This window comes from Somniosus microcephalus, chromosome 22 (assembly GCF_052327205.1).
Source record: "Somniosus microcephalus isolate GS21.2 chromosome 22, FLI_Smic_1.0, whole genome shotgun sequence".
Lineage (NCBI taxonomy): Eukaryota > Metazoa > Chordata > Chondrichthyes > Squaliformes > Somniosidae > Somniosus > Somniosus microcephalus.
This window is the reverse complement of record NC_141008.1, coordinates 28,954,612-28,970,766: the sequence shown is the minus strand read 5'-3', so window position 1 is coordinate 28,970,766 and position 16,155 is coordinate 28,954,612. Positions and strand designations below refer to the sequence as shown.

General features: G+C 48.2%; 1 protein-coding gene across 3 annotated transcripts in view; it reads left to right on the top strand.

Annotated features, from left to right (window-relative positions):
- The window catches only part of mks1 (MKS transition zone complex subunit 1), a 70,102-nt gene that overhangs the window by 46,799 nt on the left and 7,148 nt on the right, over positions 1–16,155 (top strand). For all 3 annotated transcript variants that reach the window (XR_015073209.1, XM_085964341.1, XM_085964340.1), the window contains exons 11-14: positions 694–756; positions 9,594–9,664; positions 11,317–11,386; positions 15,287–15,394. Coding sequence is in view for 2 of the 3 variants with exons in the window: in XM_085964341.1 (XP_085820467.1) it covers positions 694–756; positions 9,594–9,664; positions 11,317–11,386; positions 15,287–15,394 (312 nt within the window). In the remaining variant the exon portion in view is untranslated. The remainder of the gene's footprint in view (positions 1–693; positions 757–9,593; positions 9,665–11,316; positions 11,387–15,286; positions 15,395–16,155) is intronic.

Sequence of the window (16,155 nt, the reverse complement as noted above, 5' to 3'; positions counted from 1 at the left end):
GTAGGTCGGTCAGTTGATAAACATTGGTTCATCAGGTAATAGTCACAAATCTATATCTTAGTCTTTCTTTTATGATGTAGGAATGGCATCATATTTAAAAAGATATTCATCCCAATGTATCCAAGTTTATGGATTAATTGGAAAATTCCTGGTTAAACTGGTTAGGTAGACCGCGATTCCTCAGCGTGAGTTTGATCTCTGCACCTTTACCTAAGAGAAGGAGGGATAATTACGAGCCAGGTCCTCCCAGCCCACCCTTTTATGTGGTCCCTATTACAATTGCATTTCTTACAAAGGAAAAGTTCTTCAACATCTGTGCACAAACTTTCTAACCAACGAACAACTAGTCTGTCTGCATCACCATGTATTAAGTGCAGCTCCAAATTTCTTTCAAAGAAATGTAGAGATCTTGCTTCACCTTGGGGTTCAGATGAGAATGCTGAAATCTCTGGCGAAGGAGTGAAATCCTCGCTACATTGTTCCTGGTACTGAGCAGCATTACCAGAGTTGGTCAGTAGAGGAATGGTGAGACCTGTGTGGGAATCCAGAACAAAGTTATAACTCATTTACTAATGAACTTTGCCATGTGAGTGTCTGGTGGATCTCGGTACACTCCATGAATGAACTGGTTTGTTTCGAGGGGTTGGCCTTATTCAGTGTTTGGTGATGCTGATTTTATTTTTGATATTTCAGTGTCTGCTCAGGGTTACGAATATGACAATCTGTATATACACTTCTTCCTTGAACTTCCAGACTGTGAGTACGCTACTGTTTATTCTTAGTGTGCACGCGCACATTCTCTCTCGTATGTGTGTCTCGCGGGCTCTTGCTGTCTGTGTTTCTTCCTTTTCCCCCACTCCCTTGCTCCCCCTTGGGACCAATTGTTGATTCTCCTGTTCTTATTCAGCAGCATGTGTGAAGTGAGATTCCCACTGGCTACCCCTCCCCTGCTGGTCCAGTACCAGGAGTGAAGGGAGATTCCCACAGACTACCCCTCCCCTGCTGGTCCAGTACCAGGAGTAAAGGGAGATTCCCACAGACTACCCCTCCCCTGCTGGTCCAGTACCAGGAGTGAAGGGAGATTCCCACAGACTACCCCTCCCCTGCTGGTCCAGTACCAGGAGTAAAGGGAGATTCCCACAGACTACCCCTCCCCTGCTGGTCCAGTACCAGGAGTGAAGGGAGATTCCCACTGGCTACCCCTCCCCTGCTGGTCCAGTACCAGGAGTGAAGGGAGATTCCCACAGATTACCCCTCCCCTGCTGGTCCAGTACCAGGAGTAAAGGGAGATTCCCACAGACTACCCCTCCCCTGCTGGTCCAGTACCAGGAGTGAAGGGAGATTCCCACAGATTACCCCTCCCCTGCTGGTCCAGTACCAGGAGTAAAGGGAGATTCCCACAGACTACCCCTCCCCTGCTGGTCCAGTACCAGGAGTGAAGGGAGATTCCCACTGGCTACCCCTCCCCCAATGGTCCACCAGCATGAAAAGAAAGACTTGCATTTATATAGCGCCTTTCACAACCTCATCCCAAAGCGCTTTACAGCCAATGAAGTACTTTAGAAGTGTAGTCACTGTTGTAATGTAGGAAATGCAGCAGCCAATTTGCGCACAGCAAGCTCCCACAAACAGCAATGTGATAATGACCAGATAATCTGTTTTTGTTATGTTGATTGGGGGATAAACATTTGCCAGGACACTGGGGATAACTCCCCTACTCTTCTTTAGAAATAGTGCCGTGGGATCTTTTACGTCCACCTGAGAGAACAGACTGGGCCTCATTTTATCGTCTCATCCGAAAGATGGCACCTCCGACAGTGCAGCACTCCCTCTGCACTGCACTGGAGTGGCAGCCTAGATTTTTGTGCTCAAGTCTCGAGTGGGACTTGAACCCACAACCTTCTGACTGAGGTGAGAATGCTGCCCACTGAGCCACAGCTGACATAATGAATGAAGAGTGGCTACCCCTCCCCTGCTGGTCCGCCCACGTGAGTGAAGGATGGTTTGTACAGGCTACCCCTCCCCTGCTGGTCCGCCCACATGAGTGAAGGATGGTTTGTACAGGCTACCCCTCCCCTGCTGGTCCGCCCACATGAGTGAAGGATGGTTTGTACAGGTTACCCCTCCCCTGCTGGTCCGCCCACATGAGTGAAGGATGGTTTGTACAAGTTACCCCTCCCCTGCTGGTCCGCCCACATGAGTGAAGGATGGTTTGTACAGGCTACCCCTCCCCTGCTGGTCCACCTACATGAGTGAAGGATGGTTTGTACAGGCTACCCCTCCCCTGCTGGTCCACCTACATGAGTGAAGGATGGTTTGTACAAGTTACCCCTCCCCTGCTGGTCCGCCCACATGAGTGAAGGATGGTTTGTACAGGTTACCCCTCCCCTGCTGGTCCGCCCACATGAGTGAAGGATGGTTTGTACAGGTTACCCCTCCCCTGCTGGTCCGCTCACATGAGTGAAGGATGGTTTGTACAAGTTACCCCTCCCCTGCTGGTCCGCCCACATGAGTGAAGGATGGTTTGTACAGGTTACCCCTCCCCTGCTGGTCCACCTACATGAGTGAAGGATGGTTTGTACAAGTTACCCCTCCCCTGCTGGTCCGCTCACATGAGTGAAGGATGGTTTGTACAGGTTACCCCTCCCCTGCTGGTCCGCCCACATGAGTGAAGGATGGTTTGTACAGGTTACCCCTCCCCTGCTGGTCCGCCCACATGAGTGAAGGATGGTTTGTACAGGCTACCCCTCCCCTGCTGGTCCGCCCACATGAGTGAAGGATGGTTTGTACAGGTTACCCCCCCCCTGCTGGTCCACCTACATGAGTGAAGGATGGTTTGTACAGGTTACCCCCCCCCCCTGCTGGTCCACTCACATGAGTGAAGGATGGTTTGTACAGGTTACCCCCCCCCCTGCTGGTCCACCTACATGAGTGAAGGATGGTTTGTACAGGTTACCCCCCCCCTGCTGGTCCACCTACATGAGTGAAGGATGGTTTGTACAGGTTACCCCCCCCCTGCTGGTCCACTCACATGAGTGAAGGATGGTTTGTACAGGTTACCCCCCCACTGCTGGTCCACCTACATGAGTGAAGGATGGTTTGTACAGGTTACCCCCCCCCTGCTGGTCCACTCACATGAGTGAAGGATGGTTTGTACAGGTTACCTCTCCCCTGCTGGTCCACCTGCATGAGTGAAGGATGGTTTGTACAGGCTACCCCTCCCCTGCTGGTCCGCCCACATGAGTGAAGGATGGTTTGTACAAGTTACCCCTCCCCTGCTGGTCCGCCTACATGAGTGAAGGATGGTTTGTACAGGCTACCCCTCCCCTGCTGGCCCGCCCACATGAGTGAAGGATGGTTTGTACAAGTTACCCCTCCCCTGCTGGTCCGCCTACATGAGTGAAGGATGGTTTGTACAGGCTACCCCTCCCCTGCTGGTCCACCCACATGAGTGAAGGATGGTTTGTACAGGTTACCCCTCCCCTGCTGGTCCGCCCACATGAGTGAAGGATGGTTTGTACAAGTTACCCCTCCCCTGCTGGTCCGCCCACATGAGTGAAGGATGGTTTGTACAGGTTACCCCTCCCCTGCTGGTCCGCCCACATGAGTGAAGGATGGTTTGTACAGGTTACCCCTCCCCTGCTGGTCCGCTCACATGAGTGAAGGATGGTTTGTACAAGTTGCCCCTCCCCTGCTGGTCCGCCCACATGAGTGAAGGATGGTTTGTACAGGTTACCCCTCCCCTGCTGGTCCGCCCACATGAGTGAAGGATGGTTTGTACAGGTTACCCCTCCCCTGCTGGTCCGCTCACATGAGTGAAGGATGGTTTGTACAGGCTACCCCTCCCCTGCTGGTCCGCTCACATGAGTGAAGGATGGTTTGTACAGGTTACCCCTCCCCTGCTGGTCCGCCCACATGAGTGAAGGATGGTTTGTACAGGTTACCCCTCCCCTGCTGGTCCACCCACATGAGTGAAGGATGGTTTGTACAGGTTACCCCTCCCCTGCTGGTCCACCTACATGAGTGAAGGATGGTTTGTGCGGGTTACCCCCCCCCTGCTGGTCCACCTACATGAGTGAAGGATGGTTTGTACGGGTTACCTCTCCCCTGCTGGTCCACCTACATGAGTGAAGGATGGTTTGTACAGGTTACCCCTCCCCTGCTGGTCCACCTACATGAGTGAAGGATGGTTTGTGCAGGTTACCCCCCCCCCTGCTGGTCCGCCCACATGAGTGAAGGATGGTTTGTACAGGTTACCCCTCCCCTGCTGGTCCGCCCACATGAGTGAAGGATGGTTTGTACAGGTTACCCCTCCCCTGCTGGTCCGCCCACATGAGTGAAGGATGGTTTGTACAGGTTACCCCTCCCCTGCTGGTCCGCCCACATGAGTGAAGGATGGTTTGTGCAGGTTACCCCCCCCCTGCTGGTCCGCCCACATGAGTGAAGGATGGTTTGTACAAGTTACCCCTCCCCTGCTGGTCCGCCCACATGAGTGAAGGATGGTTTGTACAAGTTACCCCTCCCCTGCTGGTCCACCCACATGAGTGAAGGATGGTTTGTACAAGTTACCCCCTCCCCTGCTGGTCCACCCACATGAGTGAAGGATGGTTTGTACAAGTTACCCCCTCCCCTGCTGGTCCGCCCACATGAGTGAAGGATGGTTTGTACAGGTTACTCCTCCCCTGCTGGTCCGCTCACATGAGTGAAGGATGGTTTGTACAGGTTACCCCTCCCCTGCTGGTCCGCCCACATGAGTGAAGGATGGTTTGTACAAGTTACCCCTCCCCTGCTGGTCCACCCACATGAGTGAAGGATGGTTTGTACAGGTTACCCCTCCCCTGCTGGTCCGCCCACATGAGTGAAGGATGGTTTGTGCAAGTTACCCCTCCCCTGCTGGTCCGCTCACATGAGTGAAGGATGGTTTGTACAGGTTACCCCTCCCCTGCTGGTCCACCTACATGAGTGAAGGATGGTTTGTACAGGTTACCCCTCCCCTGCTGGTCCACCTACATGAGTGAAGGATGGTTTGTACAGGTTACCCCTCCCCTGCTGGTCCACCTACATGAGTGAAGGATGGTTTGTACAGGTTACCCCTCCCCTGCTGGTCCGCCCACATGAGTGAAGGATGGTTTGTGCAAGTTACCCCTCCCCTGCTGGTCCGCTCACATGAGTGAAGGATGGTTTGTACAGGTTACCCCTCCCCTGCTGGTCCACCTACATGAGTGAAGGATGGTTTGTACAGGTTACCCCTCCCCTGCTGGTCCACCTACATGAGTGAAGGATGGTTTGTACAGGTTACCCCTCCCCTGCTGGTCCACCTACATGAGTGAAGGATGGTTTGTACAGGTTACCCCTCCCCTGCTGGTCCGCCCACATGAGTGAAGGATGGTTTGTACAAGTTACCCCTCCCCTGCTGGTCCGCCCACATGAGTGAAGGATGGTTTGTACAGGTTACCCCTCCCCTGCTGGTCCGCCCACATGAGTGAAGGATGGTTTGTACAAGTTACCCCCCCCCCTGCTGGTCCGCCCACATGAGTGAAGGATGGTTTGTACAGGTTACCCCTCCCCTGCTGGTCCACCTACATGAGTGAAGGATGGTTTGTACAAGTTACCCCTCCCCTGCTGGTCCACCTACATGAGTGAAGGATGGTTTGTACAGGTTACCTCTCCCCTGCTGGTCCACCTACATGAGTGAAGGATGGTTTGTGCAGGTTACCCCCCCCCTGCTGGTCCACTCACATGAGTGAAGGATGGTTTGTACAGGTTACCCCTCCCCTGCTGGTCCACCTACATGAGTGAAGGATGGTTTGTACAGGTTACCCCTCCCCTGCTGGTCCACTCACATGAGTGAAGGATGGTTTGTACAAGTTACCCCTCCCCTGCTGGTCCACCTACATGAGTGAAGGATGGTTTGTACAGGTTACCCCTCCCCTGCTGGTCCGCCTACATGAGTGAAGGATGGTTTGTACAAGTTACCCCCCCCCTGCTGGTCCACCCACATGAGTGAAGGATGGTTTGGACAGGTTACCCCTCCCCTGCTGGTCCACCCACATGAGTGAAGGATGGTTTGTACAAGTTACCCCTCCCCTGCTGGTCCGCCCACATGAGTGAAGGATGGTTTGTACAAGTTACCTCTCCCCTGCTGGTCCGCCCACATGAGTGAAGGATGGTTTGTGCAGGTTACCTCTCCCCTGCTGGTCCGCCCACATGAGTGAAGGATGGTTTGTACAGGTTACCCCTCCCCTGCTGGTCCGCCCACATGAGTGAAGGATGGTTTGTACAAGTTACCCCTCCCCTGCTGGTCCACCTACATGAGTGAAGGATGGTTTGTGCAAGTTACCCCTCCCCTGCTGGTCCGCTCACATGAGTGAAGGATGGTTTGTACAAGTTACCCCTCCCCTGCTGGTCCACCTACATGAGTGAAGGATGGTTTGTGCAAGTTACCCCTCCCCTGCTGGTCCACCCACATGAGTGAAGGATGGTTTGTACAAGTTACCCCTCCCCTGCTGGTCCACCTACATGAGTGAAGGATGGTTTGTGCAAGTTACCCCTCCCCTGCTGGTCCACCCACATGAGTGAAGGATGGTTTGTACAGGCTACCCCTCCCCTGCTGGTCCGCTCACATGAGTGAAGGATGGTTTGTACAGGCTACCCCTCCCCTGCTGGTCCGCCCACATGAGTGAAGGATGGTTTGTGCAAGTTACCCCTCCCCTGCTGGTCCGCCCACGAGTGAAGGATGGTTTGTACAGGTTACCCCTCCCCTGCTGGTCCGCCCACATGAGTGAAGGATGGTTTGTACAGGTTACCCCTCCCCTGCTGGTCCGCCCACATGAGTGAAGGATGGTTTGTACAGGTTACCCCCCCCCCTGCTGGTCCAGTCACAAGAGTAGAGGAGCAGTTCAGGTACGGGTTATCTCTCTGCTGCCTGGATCAGCTTCAATTCCAAAAGTTTCCTCCTCTTCCCAAAAGAAAAAGGCTTACCTTTCTTAACTTTTCTTCATAACTTGAATTTCTGACACCTTGAATTACCCTGGTAACAATTTTAGTCCATTTAACAGAATATTTGCTTTTGGCAAAGCTCCGCCTTGATGTATTTCTCTGCAGTCTCACACATCACCTGGTCTGTGTGTTTATACTGGCAGATCTCCTGTGGCATTGTTCACATAAATAGTGTTTCCTCACACATACTAAGGACAGAAGCATTTTGGTGTCCAACTCAACTGTGTGATTCTACTGCTGAGGTGGAGTTGTGAGCAAACTGGCCTGTCCCTTTAAGGTTGTGAGGTCTTATTGGTGTAAATAAGCACATCCTAGAAAAAAGAAAATAATTAACTTGCATTTATATCACCTCAGGCCATCCCAAAGTGCTTCACAGGCAATAAAGTATTTTTGAATTACAGTCGCTGCTCGTATGTAAGCAAATGGAGCAGCCGATTTCTGCACAGGAAGCTCCCACAAATAGCAATCAGATAAATGACAAGTTAATCTATTGGTGTTGGCTGAGGGATAGATATTGGCCAGGACACCAGGAGAACTCCCCTGCTCCTCTTCGAATAATGCCATGGGATCTTTTATGTCCATCTGAGAGGGCAGACGTGGGACTGAGTTTACTATCACATCTGAAAGACAGCATCTCCAACAGTACAGCACTCCTTCAGTACTGCACTCAAGTGTCAGGCTTAAGTCCTGGAGTGGGACTTGAACCCATGACTTTCTGACTGAGTGCTAGGGCAAGGCTGATCCTGTTTAGAGGCTGCTTGCTAGGAAGATTCTGTAGATTGTCAACTGCTTGTAAATGCCTGGCTTCTCTCCTAAGGTCAGAAGAAACCAAGGAAATTACCTTTTTTTAAAAATGATTGATTTATTTGAAGGGTGATAGGTACATCTCAATACTATACATCTATATTAATGAATCTCCTGTAGTGTTGCTGGCAGTAAATCTGAAGATATGCCTTTTTTTTGCTTATGTAACAAACAATATATTGTCAGGCCCACTAATTTATGGTGATTAAGTACAAGTATTTTTATTATAAACTGTTATCGAAGGGTTAGCAACATTTTTGGGATCAAATTATGTATTTATTTCCAAAAATATTAAGTTTACCTGATTATTGTATTTTTTAAGCTATGTCCTCAATTTTATGTCTTAGTTTTTTTGAAGTCCAGAATCCACTGGTAGGGGAGATGGTCGGGTTGCGGGGAGATGGTCGGGTTGCGGGGGAGGTGGTCGGGTTGCGGGGAGATGGACATGTATAAGTATTGGGGAGGTGGGGGTAATGAGGTTTGGGAGTGTGGGGAGAACTTGGAGGGATGTGGGGCTATTGGGGAGGAATGGACCGTGTATCTGGGATAATGTGAGGGAGGATAAGCCTTCATCAATTCCTTGCACCCTCCTTAGATGTTTTACAGCACTGATTCCCCAACGTGGAGTTGGGAAGCTTGTCTTAGTTATTTAAAGCTTTTAGTGTGCTTATACTGTAATTATAAACACATTTGTGTGCTTAAATAACTGAAAGAGCCTTCCTAGCTCATTACTGGGAAACAACAACAACTTGTATTTTTATAGCACCATTAACGTATTAAAACATCCCAAGGCACTTCACAGAAGCATTATCAAACAAAATTTAACACCGAGCCACATGAGATATTGGGGGACGTGAGGTTTTAAGGAGCGTCTTAAAGGAGGAAAGAGAGGTAGAGAGGCGAAGAGGTTTAGGGAGGGAATTCCAGAGCTTAGGGCCTAGGCAGCTGAAGGCATGGCTGGCAATCACAGAATCACAGAAACTCCACAGTGCAGATGGAGGCCATTTCGGCCCATCAAGCCTGCACCGACACATATCCCACCCGATCCCCGTAACCCCTACACCAACACATATCCCACCCTAGCCCTGTAACCCCACGTATTTAATCCCCCTAACACTAAGGGTCAATTTATCATAGCCAATCAACCTAACCCGCACATCTTTGGGTTGAGCAATGGTTGAGCGATTTAAAATCGTGGATGCTCAAGAGGCCAGAATTGGAGGAGCGCAGATAACTTGGAGGATAATAGGACTAGAGGATATTAGAGATAGGGAGGGGTGATGCCATGTAGGGATTTGAAAACAAGGATGCACATTTTAAAATTAGGCGTTGCTTAACTGGGAGCCAATGTAGGTCAGCGAGCACGGGTGATGGATGAACGGGACTTGGTGCGAGCTAGGACATGGGCAGCAGAATTTTGGATCACCTCAAGTTTATGGAGGGTAGAAAAAGCCCTTGGAGTTAGAGGAAGTGCATGCATTGTGCAAGACTTGTAATATACTATACATGGCTATAGATGTTGTAATGATTTGGCTTGATTTGTACAATATGGTGTACTACCACTCGGTATCAAAAAAAATCAATCGGGAACTGCAAAATGTTGAAATAAGTGAGTGGGAAAGTCTTACTTGAAGTAACTGGAGGATCTTTATACTGTTGGCTGTTTTCTACTCTCTCCTTTTGTGATTGGAGTTTTAGTGCTAGTGTAGATTCCGTGATTTGTGTACTACCGCACACTGGCACATGGTGCCTGCAGAGCCGAAATAACACTTTAATTTGTTCATGTCTAGATTGGTCCTGTCCTCCAAAGCAGCAGTTGTCTGGAGTGACCCAGACTTGTTCTACCAAAGTCCAAGACCGGGTAAGGAGACTTCAGAAACAATGTTTGAACCGTGATGATCAACAAGCTAGAAATAGAGATAAGAAAATGAGTGAATATTCTAAATCTGCAATAAAAACTGGAAATATACAGCAGGTCTGTCAGCATCTGATAGACAGATTAATGTTTAGGGTAGCTACCCCTCTGAAATCAAATACCATAACCTGTTACTCTCTTCGGATGCTGATGGACCTGCTGTGTGTTTACAACATTTTTCTGTTCTTTTGTTTAGCTGAAGGAAATATTTGAACAAAGGTTGCAGAAATGCAACCCATACATGCACGGTTATATACAAAAATATTTCTTACTGGTTCTTAACCTTAAAGTAGCAAGTCTGGGAATTATTGTTAGTGTTAGTTTGGCTAAGCAGTAATCCTCTCGCCACTCAATCACAAGGTTGTACGTTCTAATTCCACTCCAGGGAATTGAGCGCACAAGCTAGGCTGATAATTCTGTGCAGTACTGAGGGAGTGCTGCAACATTGGAGGTGCTGTATTACGCTCAGCTATGCGTAACACATCCAATGGCACTTTTCAAAGAGGAGCATGGCCCTCGCCAATGTTCTTCCCTCAACCAACACAACCAAAAACAGATCAACTGGCCAATGATCTCATTGTTGTTTGTGGCGTCTTGCTGTGTGCAAGATGTCACATGGCTGCCATGTTTGGCCACATAAGTGGCTACACTTCAAAAGTAATTAATTTGCTGTAAAGTGTTTTAGGAGAAAAAAGGCACTATATAAATGCAAGTTCACTCTTTGTTCCTTTATTAAACTACATGATTTGAATTTTCAGACTTAATTCTGTTGCCATCCTCTCCAGATCATCATGGTTTTTTAATGGCTGCAAATTAAATCTTTCTTATCTAAATAGTGCCACATAATTCAATGTTATGGCTAGTGTTTTGCTATTGTTTAGGTAGGTGGGATGTTTGTGTATGGTCATTGGAAAGAAAGACTTGCATTTATATAGCGCCTTTCACAATCTTGGGACGTCCCAATGAAGTACTCTTGAAGTGTAGTCACTGTTGTAATGTAGGAAACACGGCAGCCAATTTTAAGCACAGCAAGGTCTCTCAAACAGCAATGTGATAATGACCAGATAATCTGTTCTAGTGATGTTGGTTGAGGGATAAATATTGGCCAGGACACCGAGGAGAACTCCCCTGCTCTTCGTTGAAATAGTGCCATGGGATCTTTTACGTCCAACTGACATGGCACAGACATGGTTTAACATCTCATCCGAAAGACAGCACCTCTGACAGTTCAGCATTCCCTTGGTACTGCACTGGAGTGTCAACCTAGATTTTGTGCTCAAGTCTCTGGAGTGGGACTTGCCTCTGAATCAGAAAGTTGTGGATTCAAGAGTGCTACCACTGAGCCATGCGCTAACACCTTAGATACTTGGTCAGGAAAATTATTTAATAAAACAAATCGGTGCCAGAGCCCACAGATTTAAAAGGGAACAGCATTGCAATAAGATTCCAGTGTACTTCACTTTTAATGGTTCCCATCTGCAGTTTCTTTAAAAGAAAATGTTACGTAATGGAAGTTAAAAGTAAGCCGGTGTTTAAGGGATTAAACATCAGCGCTGAGCACCGTGTCCCGTTGTAATTACTGTTGTTATTTTAAATAGGAGAATGTGGCCTATTTTTCATATCCATTCAACTTTGAAATGAGCTTAAGAAGCGAGGAGCAACCTGAGGGTGAGTTTCCCATTTTCCTTTTGAAGCAAAAGGCTTCTCTTATACCAGATGGGATCTCAGAGCTTCCAAGCATGCCATGCTGAGATGCCCATCTCCATTTTGCTTTAGTGATTTTAAGGGTTTCCCTATATCTATAGAATTGTCGCGTGCTCACCAAGCTGTTTTTAACATTGACAGTTACAGAAACTCTCGGGTTGCTTCCTGTGAAAGTACCAGTGCATCTAGTTCTCTCCTAATCCCCAATTAATTATCCCTACACTCTGAACTGACCATGCCTGAGGTGGTGGGCAGGTGACCGCTGAACCTCCGCTGCTGCTACAGAATTGTCCTTTGAAAGGAGCTTTGGTGGGGGAGTACCTGGTTTCCACCCTTCCTCGCATGGACCTGACTGGGACCAGGATGGTGGGGAGGAAGGGCTTGTAGCCATGAACTTTTGTTGTAGCTTTTTACTGCGCCATGTAACTACAAATTTATTTATTTTGTTTTTCCTGCTCTACACACTTCACCTCAGCAGGAACTAGCATCATCAGGGGTGGCGATGGTGAGAAACGGAGCAACAGTCACCCCAGGCTGCTGTCTCTGGGCCATCCAGTTACTTGTTCTAGAGCCTTGCTGTGCTGTGCTTTATACTCTGCCAAAGAGGATGGTGAGACAAAGTGCTCCGAGAGTAACGCAGATAGCACTCTCTAACCAAATACTAATGGTAAAGGAGAGCAACCTGAGGTCACTGATGGTCAGATCTTATTTCCCCACCAATTCTCCTCCTGTCACCATACTGTTCCACAGGGACTGAAGCCCTGCTGTACCTCATCCAAATAGCCATCATTTGGATGAGATGAAACTATGTAACAATTGGAAGCAGTAACCCTGAATAACTTTGCTTTTCAATGTATTCTTTTCCCCTGTACTCCAGTTGTGGTAAACTTCCTGCTGTCCCAGCTATGTTGAGAGATTAAAGAGGGGAGGGGTAGAAAATGTTCCAGTAAAATTCGACCCCATAGCCTAAAGGGTCTAATGGTCAGCAAACTTGGCAGCCTTCTGCTGTGGGTCAGAAGATCTACAGCTCTACATACCTGCTCCCAGCTCCTATCTACCAAACAGGAACAGCTCAGTCACTGATCACTTCACAAGAGATGAGTACATATTTACTATTAATAGCTGGCAAATCTTCTTTCTCATAGTGTTGCTCACTATTTATATAAAGGGAGAGGTGAACCGTGTGGGGGCCCCGCCAAATACTGACATACAGGGTGCTTAGATAGTTTGTTCCCTGGTAACCAAAGAATTTGATGTAATGAGCTGAATGTGACATTGAACTAAAGAATACAAAATATTTCCGATTCTACCCACTTTATCTCGTGTTGTCTGCTTGGTGCCCTTGAGCAGGAACCTCTTGAACTTTGAGATGAACTCTTATCAACATCTTGAAACTTCTTTTGGGGGGTGGGGGATAGATGTTAAGGGCAAGATGTCGGTGCTGAATTGTGGATTTTTTTCTGTCTTTATCAGGCAGGTGTCTGACATGTGCAAACCCATCCCAGTGTCTTCAAACTAAGCCACTGACGATCCACATGGGTAGAGTTTTTATTGGTCAGACATGGAGTGCATACTCTCTCTCCCTGTAGGGGGACACCTCGCTTGTGTAAGCGCAGAGAGCTTAGAGACAGGCTAATGGAAATAAGGCTGTAGAGAGCAACAAGTGTATGCAGGATACTGCCGCTGCAGTTTAGTCAGCTAACTTCCTGCTGCTCGTCCGCCCTGCCTATTGGGACATTGGCTTGTAGGTTATCTGGAGCTGATTGGGAAGAATGCCAGTTTCCAGTAACATCTAACCCTCCAGTTCCTATCAATGAGCCAGACTGGGTTGGCCAATCATTAATAGTGCCCCAGAGTACTGCTGCCCTGCCTGCAGCCAGGTGTCTGATCACCAAGTCTGCCGCGGAGTGTTTTATTGGATCCAAGCTTCCATTGTGGAAGCATCACGACTCCAAAGTGAGTCTGTTTACCCCCCACCCCGAATGGTAATCCGAGTGTATGGATTGGTGGTGTACCTTTTATACCCACTGTCGGCATCTGAGGTAACCCTTTGCTGCTGATGTGACTATGATTATACAGTTCAACTTTGTTTAAAAGCTCACTTCAGTAATTAGAGCAGAGGACCAATTTAAAACACAAAGTTGTCTTATTCCAATTTCCGGCGCTGACTCCTGAAATTTCCTCCCCATCTCTCCTGAAGGCACTGACTCCTGCTCGGATACAGCACAGTGATGCCTACCACCTTCTAGTGCTGTGTCCATTCTTTGTGTATGAGCCTAGACAGTATGTGTTGGCACTCAATCAACCACGGGAGACATCAAAGTCAGATCTTTCCCCCTGGATAGCCGCACATGAATGTCTTCCAGTAGGGATCTCTAAATAGTGAATACAAGAGGGAACACCAGCCGGTTTCCCTCCCCTCCTGATCCTGAATGAAAAGCCCAGCTGTGCTGTCCCTACCACAGCCCTAACTCCATGTATACTGGTCATTGAACCTGGAATCTTGGTTTTTTAAACAGCTCAGTGAACAGGCTACCAAAATGTCAAAGGTAGGTATAAGTGAGGGGACCAATCTGCCCTACTGCCTCATCCTGCCATCAAAACAATGATTTCCTTTCATCGCCGTAATGGCCTCTTAAATGGCTCGAAAGCTTTGCCTCTGCTACCCTACCCGTACCCCATTCCAGGTATCAGTCATTCTTTGTGTGTATTGCCTCCTGACGTCAGTCCTGAACTTCCCTTTTCTCAGTTTGTTCTTGTATCCCCTTTTTCTGAGGTGGTTTTATTTAAAATAGTGCTCAGGATTAACTTCGTCCTTGTGGAACCATGTATATAACATTATGGCATATAACAGCAATAATAAACAAATACTTGGAGCAGTACCGTCCCATTGATGGTGTCAAAATAATTTCTTGATAAAGTGATGCCTCTCTTTCACCCCCCCCCCCCCCACCCAATAAGCGTGTGCCTGCCCATTCATGATATAACCAAAAGCGAGTGCATTTTTTCTGTTATATTTTTAATTTGTGCTCCCCAGTCCCTTATGTGAAGCTCGCCTGTACCTCCATGCTTCAGTCCTTTGTGTAAGTGTCTTCTGCATCTCTGCTCCTGAGCCTCTTGTGTAAGGATCACCTGTACCTCAGTGCTTCCCCAGTCCCTTGTGTACAGGCCTTTGGTGAGACCACACCTGGAGTACTGTGCACAGTTTTGGTCTCCTTATCTAAGGAAGGATATACTTGCCTTAGAGGCAGTGTAACAAAACTTCACCAGATTGATTCCTGGGATGAGCGGGTTGTCCTATGAGGAGAGATTGAGTAGATTGGGCCTAGACTCTCTGGAGTTTAGAGAATGAGGTGTGATCTCATTGAAACATATAAGATTCTGAGAGGGATCGACAGGATAGATGCTGAGAGGTTGTTTCCCCTGGCTGGAGAGTCTAGTACGAGGGGACATAGTCTCAGGATAAGGGATCGGCCTTTTAAGATACAGATGAGGAGGAGTTTATTCACTCAGAGGGCTGTGAATCTTTGGAATTCTCTGCCCCAAACGGCTGCAGATGCTTAGTTGTTGAGTATATTCAAGGCTGAGATCGATAGATTTTTGGACTCGAGGGATATGTGGATAGGGCAGCAAAGTGGAATTGAGGTTGAAGATCAGCCATGATCTTATTGAATGGCGGAGCAGGCTTGAGGGGCCATATGGCTGACTCCTGCTTCTAATTCTTTTGTAAGAATCTCCTGTATCTCGGAGCTCCTCAGTCCCTTGTGCAAAGGCCTTCTGTATCTCAGCACCTCAGCAATATATTGTTGGTAACGGTAGGGATATTTCAGTTTTAATGAGTTTGATGTTTTCTGGATTTTGCAGGTTCCCTGCTGCGGTGGCCTGTGCTTTTCTTTGGGGTGCACTCTTGTGACTTCTGGCAGAGATACCGTGTTGAGGGGTACGGTTACATCAGCATCCCTGACAGTCCTGGTAAGAAAACACTCTTAATCTGTACCATGGCTCAGTTAGTAGCACTCTTGCTTCTGAGTCAGAATGTTGTGGGTTCAAGTTCCACTCCAGAGACTTGAGTACAGAAATTTAGGCTGACACTCCAATGCAGTGCTGAGGGAGTGCTGCACTGTTGGAGGTGCCGTCTTTCGGATGAGACCTTGCACCGAGGCCCCGTCTTCCCTCTCAAGTGGACGTTTTCGAAGAAGAGCAGGAGAGTTATCCCCAGTGTCCTGGCCAATATTTATCCCGCAATCAAAATCATTAAAAAAAAACCTGATTATCAGGTGATTATCATATTGCTATTTGTGGGAGCTTGCTATGTGCAAATTGGCTGCTGTGTTTCCTACATTACAACAGTGACTACACTTCAAAAAGTACTTCAATGGCTGTAAAGCTCTTTGGGACGTCCTGAGGTCGTGAAAGGCGCTGTAGAAATGCAAGTCTTTCTTTCATAATCAGAAAATACTCCCAACACTCAGCAAGTTAATCAGCAACTGTGGAGAGAACCAACAAGGTAACTGTGTTCTGATGAAGGGTTAAACCTGAAGCATTAACTGGTCTGTTCTCTGCAGATACTGTGTTTTCCAGCATTTGCTGTTTTTTGTTTTTTATTTACTTGTGGGTTTCTCCTCAGCACCACCTCCTCCTCAGCACTGACTCCTGGTGGGTATGGTTCAGGGTGCCCATGGTACGACACTACCTCAGCACTGACTCCTGATGGGTATGGTTCAGGGTGCCCA